Genomic DNA, 23,261 nt, shown 5'->3' with positions numbered 1-23,261 from the left:
ACCTCCCAGCCTAACTAGCCCATAACACCTTGCTTTAAGCTTCCTTTGCTGTTTGAAGTTCACAAGTGCTGAAATGGATCATCTCCCTCGTAGATTTTGCCTTCTGTGATTGTAAACCACATTTACAAACTCAGTCATCCATTTCTAACAGCATCAAGTAAATGACCCAAGTCTATCTGATCAAGTATTTAGAAGGAGGAGGCCTATCCTGTGGCACTTCTCAGAAAGCTCAATGGAACCGAGCTAGTGCCAAGGAAGTTTTAGAACATTTCTCTGCAACACAACAATTGTTAAACTGGAAAAATAAACACTAAAAAAAAAGTGAACATCACAAATCAGACTCCTCACTGTTTTTTTTCCACTCCCTGTTACAAAGTTACCAATAATCTAGAGCTTCCATTCAGCATCTGTTACTCTTGAAACAAACTGGGCTGTTAATGGGCTTTTGCTAATCACAGGTGAAAGGTCACTCTCATTTAGCAGTACACTAAGAAATAAACAGAACACAATGACATGACAGAGGAAGAAATCAGTGTTCAAATATTGACATGGATTATATTAAGGACCAAAACATTTCAGCTCAAGATATATCAGTCCTGGTCACACAGCTTCCTTGGCACTATTTATAGTAAAAAAGAAAGAAAAAAATCCAGCTAGAAATGCAGCAAAGGCAATAAGTAACCTATGCCCTACCTTATAGTTTTGAGATTATATGTTAATTTAATAATATTACTAATACCACTGACAAATTCTAAGTCCCAAATCCAAAAAATTGATGTTTCCCTTCTCATTCCCATGCACGTCCTCTAAATAGTTATGATCAGGAAAACTTCTCGGTGCACTTTTCTTCAGGAATGAATTGCACTCACCTTCTCGGCAAAGTCGCATTGCATCTCGGTTTCTTCCATATTCCTTGAAACTTTCTTCTAATGCTGTTCCTAAAACCAAAAAGTCACAAGATCTTGATTCATGCATAAGCCGAGAGCTGGGCTGACTCCCCTCCGCTACTGACCTGTAGCCTTTCCTCTAAGGGAACAGACCACCACATCAGGGATATGCGCTCCCACCGCTGCGGCAGTAAATACAGCTTCAGACGGACCGAGACCTGCCGTCCCGTCCCGTCCCAGAGAGGGGAGCCGGTGCTGCCCGAGACGCTGACAGCGGCGGGGGATGCCTCACCTGAAGCTAGAGCTCCCCGGGCCCGAGCCCAGGCTGAATCGAGGGCAGGAGGTGCCGGCCTCCGACGACTGGCTCAGACCTCCCCGCACCATGTCCCGGATTACAGGAACTGGGGCAAGCACTGCCCGCTCCGCGCCGCATCCGACTCCCCGGCCGGGGGGCGCCGCCACCTCGGCAACCGCGTACCGGACAACGAACTCGGCCGCGACGTTGGGGGTGGTGGTGGTGGAAACGGACCCAACCGCCACCCCGGACGCAGGACGCCCCCGTGCCGGGCACCCTGCCGTGTTGTATCGGCGCCCCATGGTCCCTCCCTCGGCGGGGCCGTGAGCAGGGCACCCCCAGCCCCGAGGGAGTGGGGGCCGGGCCGGTAGAGACGGAAGGGGGGGAAGGGAGGGGGAGGGCCGCCGCTCACCGTCGTTCCCGTGAAGTTTAGCAGCATCGACCCAATGGCTCCAGGGCTGCCCCAGCATCGCCTCGGGGCTGGGCAGGGACCTGCGCTCCCCGACAGCCGCCATTGCCGCTGCGGTGGCGGCGGGGCCGGCGCCGCTCCCGCCTCCTCCGCCTCCGCCTCCTTCGCCGTGGCGGGGCCGCCGCTGCCGCTGCCTGGCCGCCGCCGCGCTGCGCTGCTCCCTTCTGACGTCACCCGCGGCCCGGACCGACATTCTTTCCGCTGCTAGAATGTAACGAGAACAAGTCATCGGGCGGTTAAGGTGGCGCCGCGATTTTAAGGAAGCGCCGCGGCGCTGTCAGCCCGCCCGCCCGCTGGCTCTCCCTCCTCCCCGCGGGCAACCTGCGGCCCTGCGCCGCCGACCACTCACCTCTGTGGCAGCCCGGGGGGCAGGAACCGGGTGCCCATTATTGTAGGGGGAAGCACTCCCTTCCTCTTCACCGTGTAGGTGAGGCTCGTTTGTGTGTTTGCGCTAACAAAGCAGCGGAAGGGAGCGAGGATGGGGGGGGGGGGGGGGGGGGGGGTCGGGTGTGAGGGGGTAAGAACAGGACTATGCCGCTCGCCAGGCGCTCCCCAGCTCCATGGATCGCCTTTCTCTCTCTCTCTCCCTCCGCACCACGGCCCCACGACCCTACAAAAACAACGGCCGCATCACAACCCCGCCTGGCACCCGCTGCCCCGGGAAGGCCGGGGGGGGGGGTGGTGGGGGGGTGGACCAGCGACGCGACGCTGAGGGGAGGAGTCGAATTTGCGCGCCCCGCCCCTTCTGGCCGGTCCACCTTAAACCCGGAGCCTCCTTAAAGGCATCGGCGAGCAGGAAACTCGCTCCGAGCGGGCGGCGTCGCTTCGGCGAAGGAGGCGGGGGGAAAGGCGCCGCCCGCTCGGAGCGAGTTTCCTGCTCGCTGTTGCCTTCGCTATACTCCTAACCTGTCTCTCGGGGTGGCTGTGGGGGTGTCTGGTCATTATTATTGCTCATTGCTTTTTAAACAACAGCCTTTTTATTTTTCCTAAACTTTGGGATGACGTTGAACGGTGTTAAAAGCTAGGATTAAAGGATGCTCTCCTGCTTGCAAACTCTTAGTAACAAAGTTTAAACTTTGCAAAATCAAGTTCTTTGATTAAAATTAAAAAATAAACTATGTGGGTTTGAAATACATTTCTTACACGGTATTATCTCCCATCAACCAAAATATTCTAGCATTAATATCAATCTCTCGGGCCACAATCTTCCAAGTGTTTCTGGCCACACTTGATGCCACCTTCAGTGACAGGCCAAAAAAGTATATAAAGCTGATCTGTTTCTCCCTTATAGATGCTCAGCCCACTCGTGGGACTCATGCCCTCAGTGGAACTGCTCATGGACCCCAGAGATGTATTCACAAAACTAGACAGCAGAAATCAAAACTGTAAATAAATTTGTTTAGACTCTGCAGTCCCAGTCCTGCAGAGCTGTATTTACATGCAGACTTAGCAAAAGCTTTGCTACTTCTGTTTAAAGTATGGAACTATGCAAGCTGTAGATGCTTCTTTCCACATTTATGCCTATAAAAGATGTACAAATACAAGCTCATCAGACAATTGTCATACGGGAGGGGACAGGGTGTAATTATAATAGTTTCAGTGTTACACCCAGCTGATAACTTATGTCACACTCATTAGGTATCTGGTAAAATTGTAGATCCAATACAGAAGAGCTAGTGGGACTTATCTGTCCTCTTGATCCGTGCAAGTCTAACTTAACTAAAGGCAAATACCAGGAGATTTAGACAAAGAGAACAACAATGACTTCTACTGCAGCATCTGTGACAGGATTAATCAACAATGAGTAGCAAGTTCTTGAGCTGGGTCCTGATCTTTCTGGCAGGTACATTTGCTCTTAACTCTAACTGCAGCTTCCCAAAACAGTGAAATAACCATTCATCTTAGTCTGAGTGTGAGTGAAGGTGTTTATGGAACCACAGTCTAAAGACAGATGCTGAAATGGAGGGCATTATTGTTTGATTCACTATCAAACAGTATTCTTTATAGCATAGAAAACGACATATTAAAACTAAGAACATCACTGGAAGAAAAATGTGTAGTAAGGTAAAAAACACTTTCTCAACAGAACTCAAGCTCTTTTGTAGTATAAAAGTCTGACAGGGAAAAAAACCCCACAATCTACGACAGATCTCTTTCAAGCTCTGCATAAATGGAGTCCAACGTAACACCTGTAGCTGAATTCAGACTCCAGACATAGGATAAGGCAACTTATGGACAGAATTACCTTCTCTGTGTCAAATATTCTGGTTATTACTATAAACGTCACTCATAGAGCTCTCCTTTGTTCTGCAGAAAGCTGGCAGAAAGCTGCTCAGCTGCAGTTTGACAAAGAAACCTCAATACATCCAAGTATCCATCAAATTCATAGAGGCTTTTTCTATTACTTATTTTACATAGACCATCAAGCAAATACAGTGATGGGTGACCAAAGAGAGCCACAGAGCACCATCATCTACCTTTTAATAGTGACAGATTTTACCCCAGCATATCAATTTAATGTTCACGCATCACATGATTCTTTTTCAAAAACATTACCGATGTATGTATGCCAAAGTACACAAAAGTAAAATGGCTCAATTTGGCAAAATTACACTGATTACCTAACTACTTTAACAAGCCACTATATTATCAACTTTTCAGTTTCTGATGCTGACACTCATCAAGTTACTCAAAAGTGCCTCTTTGCATTAAAAGTGCCAGCCAAAGAGGTCAGGCACACACCACTGCTATTTCATACAACTTTGATAATCCTTTTTCTTGCTCTTTGTTTGTTGTTGTTTTTTTCTCTTTCAAACTGCTTGTTGCATTTTTTACCCCTCCCTCTTTCACACCTTTTCTTTTTTCCCCTCTGCATACCCACTCAAGATCTAATTATGTAGTCCGGGCCCGAGGCTGTCCTTTAGGAAACCTGCTACTAAAACATTTTCCCACTATGTTGTGAATACACCAGGATTCCAGCAGAGGGAGGAAAGCAACAGCAGGAAGATTCACCTCTCCGATGCACAACACTGATCAATCTGCCCATATTCCTGTTCTCTGACTAAAAACTAATTTTACAAAGATTGGAGGTGGAGAAAATTTGTTTCCCTGCAAAGTCAATAGGCTGAATATGTGTTTAGGTTTATTTTAAGCATGCAAGTGCAACTCTCCTAAGCTGTTTCCATAGTGCTATATATGGCTGCATTGATGATTTCAAGGGAAATAGGGAAAATCCTGAAAATGCATCCTGTTAGAAGGAAATCAGAGTTGAGAACACATTGACAAGCCACAGATTTTGAACAGAGGTGACTATTACGAATCAGAGATATCTTGATTAGGAGGGCAGTCATCCAATGCTCCCTTGGGAATCAGCAGAGAGACGTGGATGCTTTTGGGGTCAGTTTGGTCCCCTCGGGTCCAAAGGACTTTTTGAAGAGGCCCTTCTCCTCCCACTGACCACAGAAGCACTCAAGAATGACCATGGACATAAATTGAGCACTGCAAATAACATAGAATGAATATGATCAGGACTGCACAGAACACTCAGGTGTGCCAAGCACTGTCCAGAAGCCAGTGCACCTTTAAGAGAACAAAAAGGGGTCCCAGCAATGCTACTAGTTCAAAGGGCTTGAATGAGGCAATAAAATACGCCAAGAAGTAGCAGTGTGTGAAAAATCAGACTGCTCATCTGTGTGGATGTGAACCACTATTCAGGGGAGGGACAAGCAAAGAGGAATTAAGCACAGGTAGAAAGTGGAGAACAAAAAATGAAAGGCAAGAAAACAGCAGAAAATAGTAGAAGATGGAGAGAAACCAGACAGATAACAGGGTGAAGAAAGCATAAATAACCAAACCAAAAATGTAGCAGCCTGCAAAAGGCATCAAGAAGAGGAAAAAACATACCAAAAAAAATATCAAAACCTCACAACTTTACAGCTCACTAAATAGATTAACATATTGAATATGTTTGATCATACTACAGCATGCAACTGCTCAGAAGTGCCAAGGGTGGTTATTTTGCGGCATGACACTGCAGGTGTTTTCACCTGCACTGGCAGGTTTCATTCTTTCACTAGGTGGTCTGGGAAAGCCATTCAAACTGGGAACACCTACTTCAGCTGCTCAGTTAGAATCTGTAAGACAGCCTCCACACAGGACCTGAGATATAACTCTGAACTCGAATGAAAACGGAAGGATGAATCTGCTGCTGAACTCTTTTAAGAACAGAAGTACAATGACACAATTCACCAAGGATTTTCCACAATGGAAGTGAAAGGATGCAACAACTGAAGCGCAAAGGCAGAGACAGGGAGGGAGAACCTACAAGGATGTCACTTTATCAGTGCTCAGAAGAAAGAAAAATAGTGAATTCATTAAAAAGTCTGTCAAGGAAAAGATCTGAGTGGTATCACAGCATTAAAGGAAATCAACTAAAGTTATTTTCAGCTAGAAGAGAAGGAATGATCAAGAAGGGCTCAAAAACTAAGAACAAATATAATTAGCAAAGACTTGGTAGATGTGATTCAGGATGAAATTGTAACTCCAGTAGTTGATATGCTGAAGTGAAGTCCTGACCCTCCTATCCGGTCCTGCTGACAGCAGTGGAACTGTGAGTACATTTTGTGCATTTCAAAATATGTCTCCAATATGAGAAGTATGAGAATGTAATTGGGCAAGTAGGGAAGAGAGAAAAAGGTTGTATGTATCAGGTCGTCCAGCAGATGACAGAACTATTGGGCCATAACAAACCAGACCATTTCATTTCAGCCCCACCACAGAAAAATATTAATACATTAAGACAAATGCATTATGGTAATCTGTAGCTGGCTCTCACCTCCAGTGAAATCAAGCAACTTCCGCCTTTGTAACTCCCTTTATAACTATACACAGGACTAGGTATTCTGACATCACAGAATAATAATCATGAGCAGCACACAATAAAAAAAAATAAATCATACAATCAACCATGCCAGTCTATTATCCTTTTTTCCCCCAGATCCTGGGAACAGGTTGATGTGTATAATTTTATTTATGAGTAACACTTCAAAGGGGGAGTTGGAGATGCTCATAAGTGCTGGAAGGTAGCACTTTACATACTGGAATATGAAATTAGTTTGTATAACTACTATAAACCACCTGTATCAAGGAGAAGAAGAATACTGTTAAGATTAGCAGACTAACTTAAAGTACCATTTTCTGAGGAGGGATGGGGAAATGGAGGGTAATAAATGTAAACCTGCAAAGAATTCTGCATTAGGATAAGAATTCAATAGATGTTTATCCAAACATCACAATGAGTACACTGAAGATAGTACACTATAACACCCAAATTATAAGCCAGTGTCACTGCCATGTGTTAACAAAATACACAGTATCTAGAAAAACATTTCGGCCACTTCTTTCTTAACTATCAAATATGTCTTAAATGCAAGTCAAATTTCTGCAAGGACTGATGGCTTGGAGATCTAAAGCAGAGTAAGGAGCACAAGGAACACAGGAACACAGATATTTTTGCCTTGTTTGGATATCACTAAACATGGTCAATCTTTGAAGAGAATATTGCAATGAAAACACAAAGTTTTCAAGTGTTAAACAGGTAAAACTATGCAAAGTCCATCCAGTTAATTACTATTAAATCAAACTAAATGTTTATTAATTTTACATAAGGCATTGAAATCACCTTTTGAATTTGGAAATGCTAAAACAACTTTGGCAACCTAACTATGCAGATGAATTATTTCCATCAGAGGAATCAGAAATGGGTATGACCTTTTAAGTTCTCATTTACACACAGAGAATACAATATTACAATTTGGAATTATTAAAATGTGCAGCTATTCAGGCCAGCTGTAACACAACATTAGCGCTGACTTCCCACTTATTGAAACCAAAGCACTTAATGGGAACAGTCTGACATCAGTGATCTTCCAGTGGAACCTAACTACCATACAAGGTTTCATAACCCTTCCTGGTTTCTTGCCAGCTTGTCTACATTGCTCCATGGCAATTCATTGAGGCAGAAGACTCTGGCACAAGACTCAAGAGTTCCTTGAGACCACAATTATGCCTACCTATGATGCAAAGGTGCCCAAGTCCTCATACCCTCAGAAGTCTCACATGCTGATTAACATCAAATTGAGGATCCTGAGAACCCTGGCACAAGGAAATTTAAATTTATGCCATTCTTCTCACATTTGATTACTGTTTGCTGCACTGATGACACACAAAGTTAATAATAAAACACTATACAATTTGGATACGGACAGGTGTATGGGACTTGACAGGACGCATGCAAAGGTGCTATGAGAGCTAGTGTGAAAGGTCATGGATGTGGACCATGAGACTGCTGATAAACTGGCTAAACTACTGTGTTCAAAGGGTGGTAGTAGCTCAATATCAAACTGGCAATCAGATACAAATGGTGTTTCCTGTGGGTCAATACTGTGCTCAGTCTTATTCAGTATCTTTTAAAATTTTCTGGATGATGGGAGTAAATTTGTCCTCATGAAGTCTGCAGATGATACAAAACTTGGAAGACAAATAGATACACCTGAAAGAAGTGCTACTATGTACAGAGACTGTGGCAGGCTGGAAGACTGGGCCAGTTCAAGAGACACGTTACAAAACTGGACAGGGTCCAATAGAGGGCCAGCAAAGCGATAGAAGGGAAAACTTACAGAAGAAATAAGAAGGAATTGTTCTGCCTAGAGAGAAGGATCAGGTTGGTTGTAATCATAGTTTTCCAATAAATAAAAGGTAATTATAGAGAAGATGGAGGTGATTTCTTCACAAGAAACACAAGGCAAGAGGCAACAGGCACAAGCTGCTTCAGAAATTCTGTTGGATACAAGAAAAAAATATTCACTGTGAGAACAATTAGACACTGGCACAGGTTGCCCAGAGAAGTGGTGGACTTTTCCTTGCAGGAAATATTTAACACTTGGCTTGACCAAGCCTCAGATAACCTGCTTTCAACAGAAGGTTGGTCAGATGATGTCCTGAGATTTCTTCCAATCTAGACCTTCCTATGGCTATGTGAAAATCTGATAGATGTTGTGACCCTTATTTAGTGACAAGGAGCAAGGGAGTAGATAGTAAGGCAAAATTTTGCAACCCCAGGTACTCTCACTGATATAGCTGCTGGAAAATCCACTTCTCAGGCTGCTGAAAAATCCAGGGAAGCATTTTGTTACAGAAACTTCAGATATTAGAGCTTCCAATATTACACACTGCAGGAGCCACATCATGAGAAATGTTCCGGGCTTTTCTTGAGCCGAAGTTAACTCTACCACTGAAATAAGTTCTGCAGACCAGCTCCATGCTAACTGAAATGGCCCTTGCTGCTGTAAGCTATTTTAAAGCACATTAAAGGTGATTTGCACAGCAAATACTAGCTATGCAGGCTGTAACAGACTGGATTCTTCAAGTCTGTGCCTAAGAAAAATGCAGTCTTAGAGCAAAGTCTTTTCTTTTGTGACTTCAAGCAAAAAATATATAAAAAGGTGGAATGCATGTGATGACAAAGAACAGAGATGAACATAAGGGAAATAGAGAAAGGACCAGATATTATTTCAATGTATTAGCAGCACCTGATAAAATAATCTGCACTAGCACCTTTTTAGCCAAAAGTTTCCATTTATTGTCATCATTTTCTCTTTTTCCTAACATTCTGCCAGGTGCACTAGTCATAAAGAATTACCCCACTGTGCCAGGCAACTGTACAGTCTTTGCCTCAGTTTACAATTTTACTTTCTGAACTTGTCAGATAACAGAACTGATGCAGCTGGTAGGCTGTGGCTTATACAGCAGAGCCTAACTGTCTTCAGATGCTTTAAAATATCATGGAAACACAGAAGTAGACAAAAATAATTATTCTTGGAAAAGTAGTTCACTTCTAAAATGTAAAAAAATAATTGAAAATCTTTACTGTCTATCACATCTTATTTGTACAAATCACCTCATATTAGTGACTGAGAGATATAACCCACCTTACTTTTATCTTTTTAGGTCTGACTGTTCCATGCATTGAACTCCTTTTAGGTTGATTGTAAGGTCACTTTATTTCCCACTGAAATATATATTAAACACCTGTGCTTCTTAAAGAAAAAAAAAAAAAGGACTCCCTGCTGCATCTGGTAACACTTCAGACTTGCTTTGCAACCCTGCTAATATCCTGTTCTCCACGCTTCTCACATCTAAAGTATGTGAATATTATGCTTAAGGAAAATATTTGGGTAAGTGTGTCACAGTACCTTAAAAGTGTGGTGAATCGCTGGGTTGATTTATCAATTGATCTTCATCTGTTCAGATGTTGGAAGCTTTCTCTAACTTGTACCTGATTAATTCTGAAAGAAAACAAAAAGAGGACAGCAGTGAGACATTTGAAACCTTCTCTTTGGTTCACAACAGTAACTGTATCTGTTTAAAGCCTAATCCAAAGAATTCTGTCAATTTTACAAATGCAGTTTCTGCAATGGATTTAAAATTGAAAGGTAAGCAGGGAGCTGTTATGTACTCTTATGTGCAGAGCAGCTCTTTAAATGGCAGCCTGACATTACCAGAAAGGTATGCATTGGATGAAATCTCAATCTTCAGCCCAGTTACTGCACTTACGTCGACTATTACTGACCAGATTTCCAAGCAGACGGTTCTGTCTGTGTCACAAGCTGGTAACACAACAGTGCTGGATTTTCTGCAGAGGATTTTTCTAGAATTATAGCACAGCTCCAACGAGAGGGGCTCTCGGTACACACTCATTGACATTTTTACCACCATGTCATCGAGCGCGGATAGCTAAAAATGATCCCTCCCGTAACAGTCCTTAGTGACTATTGCTGTACCCCTGGTGAAGAACTGAACAAAAATTAGAGAGATGTACAGACTGAGGCCTTTCCCACTAAAGGAACTTTTGTCATCTCAAGCACAGGTTTTTTAAACCCTTTCTTTCAATACTTATAAATGTACTGTTTATATAAATCAAATTTAAGCCTGGTTTGCTTTGGTGTAGCATAAATCAATGTCTAATCAGCTAAAGCTAAGTCAAAGCCCTGTTAAAACTTCAAAACCCCCAAGCCATACATTTTAACCATCCTTGTGCACAGGTTATAGTAAAGATTCAATAACTGATTTTTTAAAGTGCTCTGAAATTAAACTGGTCAGTTGTTTTCATCTACCTAAAAGTCATGAAGACAGATAAAAAAATAAGCCAGTCTAGCACTGGGACCAGATGACACTTCAGAGAAAACTATTTTTTTCCCTCTCAAGGATTAAAGTCCAGACAAGAGGAATGCAGTCCAAGAGGGCATCCATGCCATCCCACAGGCTTGCAGAACAAACCTTTTCCTGGCTTCTATAGCTCCTCTGGGAAGCTGCCTGTGAACTGAGTTCATGTCTTTAAACCCTTCTTACGCACTGAGGATAGCAGCCCTTTGTCGTTTTCCCTCCTAACCTCCAGCTTACTAGCTGAGACTATCTTGTCTGAGAACACCTACAGATATATTTACTCTTTCTAAGTTTTACTCTGCTCAGTGACATACTTGATCCTAAGAAGCACATCCAAGCTTAACCGTATTCTAGTTACTCCCTAACATCCCAAGTTTTCTTGTCTTCAGTGGACAACACTTGAGAGCAAGTCCAGCATAATTTTTTCTCTCTTCTCTGCAATTATTTTGCTGCTTTATGCTTAATAAAAATTTCTGCACTAGTCAATGTCTCAGAAAACATTGTTATTTCCTTCTTACACATACAAAGCTCAGTGAACACTAAAGTGAAAAATTTTCTTTTCAGCTCTTGTTGCTGCAAGACTGGGAAAGGCAATGCAGTGTTTGTCAGAAATCTTTTTTCTCCTTCATTTGTTTAGGAGAGGAGACTGACTTCATACAAGACCATCCCCTTCACAGGGATCCCAAACATTTCAAGCATATGACCTCCACGCTTTGGAAGTAACTTAATCTTTCATCTCCACCCCAATTTCTTTAGGGGATATGAAGGCTCTGCATGCAAAGTGCTCTTTCTTTCATCCTGACATAAATGTTGTTTGTTATATAAAACAAAAGTTAATTGCTTCATGCAAAAATGAAAACAAAAACTACCTATACAATAGAAATCTTCTCCAAAGACTCACAAATCTAGAAATAGGGCAAGAAGTGTTAGGTACAAAAAGAGGACCAAATGAGGGTGAAGGAAGGATCAGCAAAAAATTTATTCCTGTACAGAAGAGATCAGAGCATACTGTGTCACCACCTGTGAATTTTGCTGTAGGGATTACATCTGGAGTTGAGTTTGAAGGAAGTCAAGAGAATAAGTTTCAAAGGAGTAAAGTGACAGCTTAATGACCCTTTAAAGGGAACTCTTTCTGTGGATAATGGGTGCAAAACCCAGGAATGACTCTTGTTGAGAGTAATTCCAAATAACTTTATAAAAATTGCCCAAAAAGTTATGCACAACAAAGTGCATTTGAGGGGTTTTAATTATGACTACTGTCATTTGCCTTAATGGCAAGGAAATGCCCCCCAAACCATGTTACCACTAATTTTACCTTTATCTCCCAACAATTTCTCTTTTAATTTGAAGTTTTCTCTAGCAGTAAAACTAACAGAGCCATAAAGAAGCGTTTGCATACTGCCTTTCAACTGTTTAAGCACAACCACATAAAGCACAGAATAGACAGGTTAAAAAAAAAAAAAAAGGGACTTGATTTCAGAAATAATGAAAAATATTCTGTAACGGAGTATCTTGTCTTATATTTCAAAAACACCTGCATCTTGCTGCATGATTTATGCCACCATCTGAAAGTTCAATCCATAAACCACATTAGCTTACTGCATCTAAGACAAATAAGGACAGTGGAAATTATATTTAGGCATTTCTTTTAGAATGGCATTTATATACAACTGTAGAGAAGAAAAATCTATGTTCTGTGGTCTATGCCGTAAGAATATTTCATAGGAAGTACAACTTGCATTACATCAGAAACACAAACTAAAGACTCGTAGCAGGCAATAAGATACTGGACATTAGGATTTTCCATTTCAAAAATTAAATAAAATCCTGGTTAGTTCATTTCATAGAATTACTCAGTTTGGAAGGGACCTCCAAAGGTCATCTAGTCCAAGCCCCTCTGCAGTAAGCAGGGACATCCTCAACTAGATCAGGTCGCCCAGAGCCCTGACAAGCCTCACCTTGAGTATTCTTAAGGACAGAGCCTCAACCACCTCTCTGGGCAAGCTGTTCCAGTGCTCAACCACCCTCAGCGTAAGGAACTTTTTCCTAACATCTAATCTAAAGCTACTCTTCTCTAATTTAAAACCACTGCCCCTCATCCTATCACTTTGTAAATAGTCCCTCTCCAGCCTTCTTGCAGGCCCCCTTCGGGTACTGGAAGGCTTCTACTAGGTCTCCCTGGAGCCTTCTCTTCTCCAGGATGAACAACCCCAGCTCCCTCAGCCTGCCCTAAGTAGCAGAGGTGCTCCAGCCCTCTGATCATAGCCCTCCTCTGGACCCACTCCATCATGTCCATGACCTTCCTGTGTTGGGGGCTCCAGAGCTGGGTGCAGTACTCCAGGTGCAGTCTTACCAGAGCAGAGTGGCAGAATCACCTCACTCGGTCTGCTGGCCACACATCCTTTGGTGCAGCCCAGGATGTGATTTGCCTTCCGGGCTGCAAGCGCACACTGTCTGCTCATGCCCAGCTTCTCGTCCACCAGCACCCCCAACAGGGTGCGTGAAGTAAAACAGTAATGTTAAAAAGAATATACAATTGTATCATATAAACATATTTTTCAAGACTGTAAGGCACAGCTAATCAAGACAATGCAGAGTACATGATTAACATGATTTGCAAGACTTATTACTGAGCCTCTCTGTTAAAGGTAATATTATTCAAACTACACCGTCACGGTTATTGCAGATTAAAGATTTCAAATTAGCTCTTCATGTATATCATTATTGTGAGTGGTTGTATTTTATCTGTCTAATTTTAAATTACTGCAGGCAGATGAAAGTCATCTTAAAATCTGACTCATAATTTAGGTACCATACCACTAACCTTAACAGAGATGCTGCTTCTTACACAGGTACAACACTATTCTCAATGTAAACAAAGGACACTGCCATGCACCCCAGGCTAAGGATGTCAGCATTTTTCAAACACCTTTCTGACTGTTCCATTTTATGGTGATGCAGTATGACCTACATTTTCAATGGCCAAAGAGAGACAGAGAAATAGAAAGGGAGGAGACAGAGAAAAAGACAGACAGACCTTTGCTGTCCTTATCCTCCATTAGCTACAGCTTTAACTCTCCCTCACAAGGATGGTAATGGGTAGGAATAAAAGCAGAATAACCTTATGGCAATTTCTGAATAAGAAGCTGAAAGATAGCCTAGCATAAGAAATTGCAAGATTTTTTTTCTGCAATCCTGTGAACAAGTACATAGTAATACCCTCAATAGGAAAGAACAGCAGAATCAATAATTTTATAATCAGTTGCCAGTACCAAGCTGTCTCTAGTACAGATGCTTATTTCACCTCCTTAGATTTTGTATCATGTTACTACCACTTCATTTCTATGTATTCCCTTTAGATCTCAAAGTAAAACACAAAAGAATAGACATATTATCATCATTTTTACAGACAGAAATTGAAGAAGGAGGAGTGATTTGTCCACAGTTACCTATCAGGCCCAACGCAGGGCTAGGAACAGGAAGCATCACTCTTCATTATTGCTACACTCTGCAATCTATTAGGGACTCTGATACCTGTCATCCTAATACATAATCTTGACATAACACCAAAATTATCTCTACCTTGTCTTTCTTGCACATGAATTTCACAGAGAAAACTGCACTGGATTACTGCTAACTCTCAGAAAGCTTTCCCTCACAAGTGATATGCCACATTTCTCAGACTGGCTCTGAAAATGCACTTGACTCTGAATTTCAAAACTTGGCATAAAACACTAGTGGTATTTTTCATGACAAACATGTAAAAATAAAGATCTAATTAGAGCTTTGGTTGATTTTTCATTCTTCTGCAACTAAGACACCTTTCCTCTCAAAAATCAGCAGTTTTCCACAGTTAAACTAGTACATTAAGAAATTAAAAGCTTGTTGCTAGGATTCTATTAAGCAAAGAACAAGATCTTCTGATTTGCAGTTATTCATTTTTAGTGCAAAAAAAGATCCTACCAAATCCTTGCCAAGTGCTTATATGATCACAGTCTCTTCAGTAATGCTGGTAGTTAATACAACAGTAAATCATTTTCTTATTATTGAAACTGAAGGCCCAAACGTGATCTTAAGTATATCTCTGTAAATCCAGAATGACTCCAGTGCTTTTCCAAGAGTTTCTTGGGATTTGCACATATGTAAACAAGACTGTAATTTGGCATTGTGTGGGAAACCAGAGAACAATCAAATCTACAGATTATTTCCTGGGTTTTTTGAATTGTATTTATTACACCAAGTAGCTTTCTTATCAAGCAGTATTCACCTCATGAATTGAAATCATGCCCACACAGCAAGCACTGAAAAATTGTTGCTCCTTTGCTAGAGTGCTGTGGCCTTTTTAACTGCAACTTTACATCAAATTGTTTAGTAGTGGTAAGTTTGGAAGGCAAACAAACAAAGAAAGGAAGATCTTATCCTGCTTTAAAGAGAAGAGACAGAATAGAGAATCGAAAGGCAGACTGCTAACAGGTATGAAGGAATTGCCTCTAAGATTATGAGAAGGAGTTTTGAAATTAAGAGAGGATAGCCACTGCAAAGGTAGGGAGAGACACAACACCTTAAGCAAAATGAACTATTTCTCTAACAACATGCCCTCATCAGACTGTGAGGAAATCCCCACTTGTTAAGACGAGATTACAGTCACACATTCCTCCACCCCTATTACCCCTGGCTGTACCTCACTCAATCTATTTCTCTCTTCAAAACTGAATGCAGTGGGAAGTTGGTATTTCTCCCATTATAAACAAATTTATTTCTGTTAATGTAGGATAAGGTCTTGCCAATATAAAAGAATCTCTTCACTACTTGTCAACATTACTAAAGGTCTCTTTGTGAATGTTTCACTGCAACATTTTCTGTTTCTCTTATTCTTTTGGCCTGTTTTCTCTTTCCTTCTTTCACAGTATCTCTGTTGCAATTCGGAAGAGGGAGAAGCTGAAGTGACACGTTTATTGCTATCCAAAACCATAAAAATTCCAGCTAGAGAAGCCTACCGATGCAGACACTTGCAGGGCCCAAGCAAGCACCCCAGAAGGATCCTTCCCTTTGCCTACCAGTGACTGCCATCTAGAGTCAGAGGACACTGCCTCCCATTCAACACAGTAGGACTGGTAACAAGAAGAGAAATGTTAGACTGATGAGAGAAATGTTAACCCAATTAAAAAAAACAACAACCAAGAACTCACATTCTGGAAACTATCTTTAAAAAATTATTTGGGTCTCTTCTCTTAGCATGCCTCCTGAGTAATGAGCATTTGGCCCACATCTTCCCACTTCTGCTGGAAAACTGCGACTGCATTTGTTATAAGCGCTAAAGTTGCGTACGTGATGAAAATACACATAAAATAGCACTGCTCTGCTTTTCAGGTAAATCCAGATTAGTTGCTAAAAATTATGGCAGGCCTTACTAAGAAATGGAATACAACATCTCATAATCAGCTGAAGATGAAACAGTCACCTTGCAAAGACTACCTGTGCAAAAATGCTGATTAAGCTTTACTTTTAATGACATTACTGATACTAATGAGATGAAAAATGCCTTTCTAGTGGTGAGAAAGTCAATTCACAAGCTTTAACTTGGTCCTTGTAAGAAATACAGTTGTACTGGCCCAAATATACTAATGTCCTCAATGCCTACAAAACACCACCACCACTTGTTATGCCCTGTAAATTTGACATATATTTATATACCATATATAACTCACAACTGCTTATTACACTATATAAAAATCATGTATTTTTCTAACTGCTACTACTCATGTTGCTATTAATAGGACACTCGATACTCAAGCATTAATCAAACAGCCACCAGATACTCTTTAACTTAAGAAAGGGAAGGATTTTTTTGGTGTGCTATTGTTTACCTGGAGAATACAGTCATTTGCATTTTAACATATTCCCAGTAGCTGTCACCTCCTCTGCAAACCACACACCGACATGAAGTCACAGCTGTGTCAGTAAGTGCTAGCACACTCTTTAGCTATTACAATACTTCATTAGCTATGGCTAATAAAGTTGTGGGAACTAATCAGTTCTCCAGTTTCCCAATACTTCTGATCATGGTCAAGAAGACTGCTAATGAAGCAAGATAAAAACACACGATTTCTTCTCACATTTGTCCTGGCAGTAGATACACAACCAGCAGGACACACTGAATGCCTCCTCTTACTGCTAGTCTCACTAAGAAACTAATTTTTCCTAAGGGAGTACATATTCACCGATGAAATGAAATTATGTGAGATCACAAGGCTTGCTGTTGAACACAGCTACCAGACATCAAACTATAGTCTATTTGAATCAGTAATTCCCACCTCATGCATGCACACAGCCAGGTGGAACAATTGCTCATTCTGGTCCACACTTCTTCCCTACAAGGCACTCCACAAATCCTCTTAATTTTACCACACAGAATAATAATTCTGTAACTGGCCTGCAACATTAATGCAGAGAAGAGTGTATGTTTAAATGGAGGAGGACAGGTACTCACTATAGCATTGTCCTGGAGGATTATATGCAAGAAACAACTCCCCAAAATCCAAACCCATTGAAGAACATAATCTTTATTTGGCAACCACCACAGCCTTTCTTACAGCTATAACAAATTCCATTTGAAATAGAAGTGCTAAACAGGTTACAGAGGTGGAAAATAGGTTTCAGCATGTATCAGTTACATGCTCCAATTAAAACCTGTGCAATGTGTAGTTAGAGGTCTGTTAACCAAAGGAGGGATGGAAGGAACCTCCAAAGGTCAGACAGTCCATTACTCAGCCCCAGGGCATGATAACTAAACTATGTGGCAGTAACAATACAGGCAATCGAACCTGTTCTTAAAGACCTCGGGCAATGGAGGTGCCATTATCACCACAGGCAATTATTCCAACCTTTCAGTACTCCCACTAGAAAACTGTTTGTCAAAGATGAAACTTAGTTGCTGAAACGTGATTTATTCCTTCTCCTACCTGCCATAAGCCTCCCTCCTTTGCAATGCTCTTCAATAGATCTGTCTTCTCAGTCTCTGTGCCCTCTTAAGGAATTGCTTTCTTTTGACACTTGTTTATGCATCAAATTTTCAGATATTTAACCAATTGCACAGGTGTCTCCATACCTCTTCTTTCCTAATTTCATTCAACAACACAGGCCCTGTTGTTGCCCTGCCTGTGTGCAGTTAATTAACACTTTACTTCAAAACAAATGGAGACAGAGCAGTCCAATTTGCAAAAACTCAGGATTCTTATTAATGTATGCAACTTTCCAGCTGACAAAGTTTAGGAAGCTCAGATGGAACACCACTGGCACTCCACCCATATGCAGTGGTTTGTACTTACAAATAAACCAAGTAAAAGTGCACATGCTACTCTATCACCTTAAAAATTCAGGTCACGTTCCTGAGACAATAAAACGTCCTTATTATGTATGATGTGAGCACAAATACAAAAATTAGGTTGACCCCACTGTCTTGCAGCAAAACTATGCCTTTTCCTGCTGATGTCACATGTGGTATACAAAGAAGCACTGGTCATGTAGCAGAAATACAGAAAAATACTCATCAAATGGAAATAAAAAGTTTATAAATCACTTCAAAGTAAATCTTCACAAAATAAGATCATACAAAAGTGCTTTTTTTCCTTGTCTGTATTTTTCAGTATTGCATTTCTGTCCATAAACTCCCAATAGTTACATTTTTTGGTTTTGAAGCATTTCTAGAGTAAATTTTACTCTTAACCTTTAAACTCTGTGAGAGTAATGGACAACTATATCACAGTCTCAACACTCCTCTTGATGAAGACCCTTGCTTGGGAAGATCTTTGACTTGACATCAGGTGATTTTGGCAAAAGAGATCCTGGAATTTTCAATTACTCTTTTCCTCTGATCTCAACAAAAAGGTTAATGGAGCCTGGCAAAACCTGGGCCCTGCTGACAGCTGGATTAGAAGAAATCATTCTTCCTTAACTACACTGACACACAGTTCAGGTAGTGTTTTCCTATTTCTACAGCTCTGTCAAAAAAAACCCCAAACAAATCCCAAACCCCAAAACAAACAAACAAGCAAAAAACCTTAACATATTTGGCAGAAATTTTTGCAACATATTACTCAACAGCCCTGTACCCTACTCAGCTACTCATACCTACTAAAAGCTGTTTTGTGCTGGAGCTACCTGTTACTTATTTTTGCCCAAGCAATGATAGTATTGCAGCTGCTTAGAAGATGCCACCTGCACAGAAGCCAGCAGAGAACAGCTGCTTACTTGAAGATGACTATACTTGCCCAATAACGCCTCTCTGAGGGAGCAGCACATTCTGACAGCATCCATCTCCACAGAAGAGCAACAAGGAGAACCATCACCAGAAAAAGATATGGAATAGCAATTATACTCACTGATACAAGCAGAAAGAGAAGGAACTGTAGGTTGCAAAATGGCAGTCTTAGAGGTGTAACTCTCTGTGCCAAATCTAGTAGGCCAGTCCTAGAAAGACATGATGGGGAACAGACTCTATAAAGATGTAATTACAAAGATTTGATAAGAATAATCCAGTCATTAGGAAACTTGTTACCTGTTTTATCAGCACATTACAAGCCTACGATGACATTTGAGAGGACTAGTAAAGTTAAAAATTCCTTCAAGAGCTTGCAAGACCAGAACAGACTTCTTTCACATAAACATTGGAAAGCAGCAGCTCTTCAGCTACTTCCTTCCATTTGTTTGATGACATAAACTACAGATGCTCCTGTTTATGCAAGTCTTTTACCTAACTACAGGAAAGAAAAGCTTTACCAGAAAACCTGACAGTAAATATCCTCCTATCTCAATCTGGGCAAAGTGGCTGCAGCTCAAGTGCAGTGTAGGTACTTTTAAAATCAAATTTCAAATCAATGACATCTCTAAAACAATCTTCCTATATGCCTTATTTTAATACACACATCCCCAATTTTATTTCAGGATATGTTACTGTTTAACACCATCCTAACTTTACATATACATCTACACACATTCCAAAAACCACAAGCAGGTCTCCAAAAAAAAATCTAAAAAACAAACCCAAACAAACCAACATCCAACCCCTAACTGCTGAAGAGACACTGGAGTGAAACTGAAGTGAAAATGTTTACAACAAACCACACAATCCCAGGTGCAGACTTGCAGCTATTATTAGCACGGCTTCGTTTTACACTCATCCCTTACAAGCCAATCTTTATTCATCTAATTTATAAAATCCAATTGATCTGCCTTGCCTCTTTTATTAGTTCAATTCTCCCCATGTATAACCAGCATTTACATTTTTATTAAAATAAAAGCAAAAGGCAGAGAACCAAAGCAAACTCGCTTGTGGGTTTCAAGGGCTCTGCACTAATGTCTTGCAAAAGAAAGCACAAGCAATCCTCATTGTTTGTTTATACCAAGTCTCCACTAAGATATTATTATAAGAAAAGTTACCTGGGAAGTTTTGTAAATACTGTTCAGAGAAATAACTTTTGAGGCTTAATGTTCGGGGCATTTATGTTCTGGTGAGGGTCTTTTTAGGGTGTCAGGTAATGACGTGTTTCATAGAATCGGTAAGGCTGGAAAAGACCTCAGAGATCATCAAGTCCAACCAATAGGACTAGGGGGAATGGAAAAAAAAGTAGAAATGGGTAGATTCAGATTGGATGTTAGGAAGAAGTTCTTCACCATGAGGGTGGTGAGACACTGGAACAGGTTGCCCAGGGAGGTGGTAGAAGCCCCATCCCTGGAGGTTTTTAAGGCCAGGCTGGATGTGTCTCTGAGCAACCTGATCTAGTGTGAGGGCTCCCTGCCCAGGGCAGAGGGGTTGGAACTAAATGACCCTTGGTCCCTTCCAACCCTAATGATTCTATGATATATGCAACCATTTAGCATCTCAACTGAAAATGTACATCTATATATACATACATATGCGTGCACACATACTTTATAGACACTGTATTTTCTGTTCAATTTCTCTTTTTCCCCAATGTTTGATATTAATTTTTCTATCTACTTTTAGCAACTTGCCAAAACATTTCATGAAGCACGTTATCTCATTCCAAACTGTGTGTTTTTCTGTTTGCCATCCTTTCCCAGTCTAAATTCTGTATCTGTTTGCAAGTAATATTTGGAAATTGCCAGGAGGGCACATCTTTGAACAGATTCTGATCTGCAGTGCAAAAATTATCTTGCATGTACTTCTCTTGTACTTCTGAAATTACTATTTCACTTTTGGGAATTATTTCCTTAAACACCTTAGACCTCGGTCATCCAGTACTTCCTGTGTTGGGCTATACTATCATGTTTAGTCTATCTTTCTGCAGCAACACCACCTCACACTAGTCAACAGCTTGATGATTACAAAATTCACTCTGATTGAAAGAATTATGGGCATTAATCCCCTCAGGAAGGAGGACAGCTGGGTTGAAGTCTCCCACACGTGGTGAGCAGTCTAGCGGATAACAGCTCTGCTAATGACAGAAAGGGAACCAGAACCATAGCCACCTCCTGGGCTTTGAAAGCAAAGATTGACCTTTGCTCTCTTCTTGAAAGTAAGGGCTTATGATCCTAATTTGAAGAGAGCGTGATTCCAAAATGCTCCCTAGAGAAAGGTGCTTAGCCTTGGATTTAAGCACATTCCTACTTCAGCTACTGCATTGAAAATGTGCAGATACACCATCATCTCTTTCAAGCTGATGTGGTTGGTATAATTTTAATGAAACATCAGCATACACTAAAGCATTTGACCCTCTCCACCTTCACAGAAACATGATCCATCAGGCCTCAGCCAGATCAACCTTCCCTTTGGTACAGCCAGCCTAAGTAAAGGCAAGGAAATGCCATAACCTAGACCTCTCTCTTCTGGATCTGAGAGTGTCTACTGGAAAAGACCAGTTATCTTCTCATCATACATTTCTTGAAATACTTCAGACCATCAGATGGCAACTGAAGCTACAGCTAGAAGCCACATTTGGCCCTCTCAGAAAAAGAACCTGAGGAGAGAATGCCTTCTATCTCAGAAGGCCACCCTTCTTCCAGTCATTACTGGTAGGATAATAGTCAGAAACAAAGTTCAGTGTTTTCAGTCAACATACTTAACCCAAGCAAGCATCACCAAAGCTTGAAACCATGCCTCCAATTATTTCTGTTTGTCTGCTCAGGCTTGTAACTAACTCTCAGAAATCAGTGGGTGAGAACATGCTTTAAGTGTATCACGTTTCAGGGGACACGTACATTTTAGCAGCACTTAAGCACTACCCGCTGGCAGAGTTATTCTATCAAAAGAAAACAAACCATAAATTAATCCAAAGTAAAATCTGTATCGAATTTAAAATGAGATGCCAATGTTTATCAATAGAGACCTGATACCCTCTTTCTTCATCTCCTGAAACAGAAGCATTTCTTCTAACATCTCTCCATGATGTGGCCAAGCAAAAAGCCTGGTGCAATTTCTAGGTCTTCTGTCACAGATTTGGATTGCTTTTTAAAAAAAAACAAACAAACAAAAATCAACCAAACCAAACCAACTAACTTTTATTAAACTTTGAAAAGCTGACTCAGAAGCTGCGCAATAGCTCTGATTCAGCTTTCTTAGCAGAGTCAAAGCATCTGGCCACGTGATTCAGAAAACACCACTCTGAAGTCGGGCAAGAGCTGCTTTCCAAAGGAGGAAATGCCTGTTTTCCCTTTTAAACTCTGTGGAAAATTTCCTCAGTAGCACTGACATTTGTTTAAACATGGAACAAGTAAATATGATAGTCACAATTCTAATATTGTTCATCCAATGTTTCAAGCCACAGTTAAATGCAAACATTTACAAGTTGGCTCAATGCCCACAAAGACAAAGTCTTCTTCTCCGTCAGCGTTAGAACTGCATTCAACATCTACCTCTTCCTCTGAAAACTCTGGCACGCCACTGATGATCTTCAGGGCACAATGTAAATGCTACCAACCCTATGAATTGGAAGCTTGGGTAAGGAAAAATAAAAACATGCTATGGGGTTTTTTTTAATTAGAAAAATCAAATAAAGAAAGCCACACTAAAAACATCCTGCCAGCAATCTAAGAGGCTACTAGGAAACTGCCTAATCCTGCCAAAAATAATTCTGAAATAATAAATGGCCATTTCCTTACAAAACAAACAAAACACCACCCTAAAATTACCTGACAGGCCTTTTACATCACAGAACGCAGACTTGCTGTGGGAGCTCTGAGGCGTTGCACAGGCAGCTGAAGTCTGTGCTGTTAATGGTTTTACGATGAAAAGAAAAATCCAACTGTCTAATCTGTCTTGCAATGCTTTCACACCAAGTTTTGTGAGATACCTGTTACAACACCTTGACTTTCTTGCCAAGTGACTGGGAATTGGTATCACGACCTAGTGTATCAGTTCTAACTGCTG

The 23,261-nt window shown here is 41.1% G+C and overlaps 1 protein-coding gene across 5 annotated transcripts in view; it reads right to left on the bottom strand.

Moving 5' to 3' along the window:
* The window catches only part of ATXN7 (ataxin 7), an 87,208-nt gene that overhangs the window by 59,192 nt on the left and 4,755 nt on the right, over positions 1-23,261 (bottom strand). For 2 of the 5 annotated variants that reach the window (XM_054161048.1, XM_054161076.1), the window contains exons 2-4: positions 9,904-9,996; positions 1,595-1,855; positions 870-938 (exon numbers count right to left, since the gene is read on the bottom strand). In XM_054161048.1, coding sequence (XP_054017023.1) covers positions 870-938; positions 1,595-1,844 — 319 coding nt within the window. In that variant the 5' untranslated portion in view covers positions 1,845-1,855; positions 9,904-9,996. Of the gene's footprint in view, positions 1-869; positions 939-1,594; positions 1,856-2,000; positions 2,145-9,903; positions 9,997-19,254; positions 19,343-23,261 lie in introns of those variants that run through there. The other 3 variants (XM_054161069.1, XM_054161061.1, XM_054161055.1) reach the window with 3 other exon arrangements.

Source organism: Dryobates pubescens, chromosome 1, assembly GCF_014839835.1.
Source record: "Dryobates pubescens isolate bDryPub1 chromosome 1, bDryPub1.pri, whole genome shotgun sequence".
Taxonomy (NCBI): Eukaryota; Metazoa; Chordata; class Aves; order Piciformes; family Picidae; genus Dryobates; species Dryobates pubescens.
This window is presented reverse-complemented; position numbering and strand designations above follow the sequence as displayed.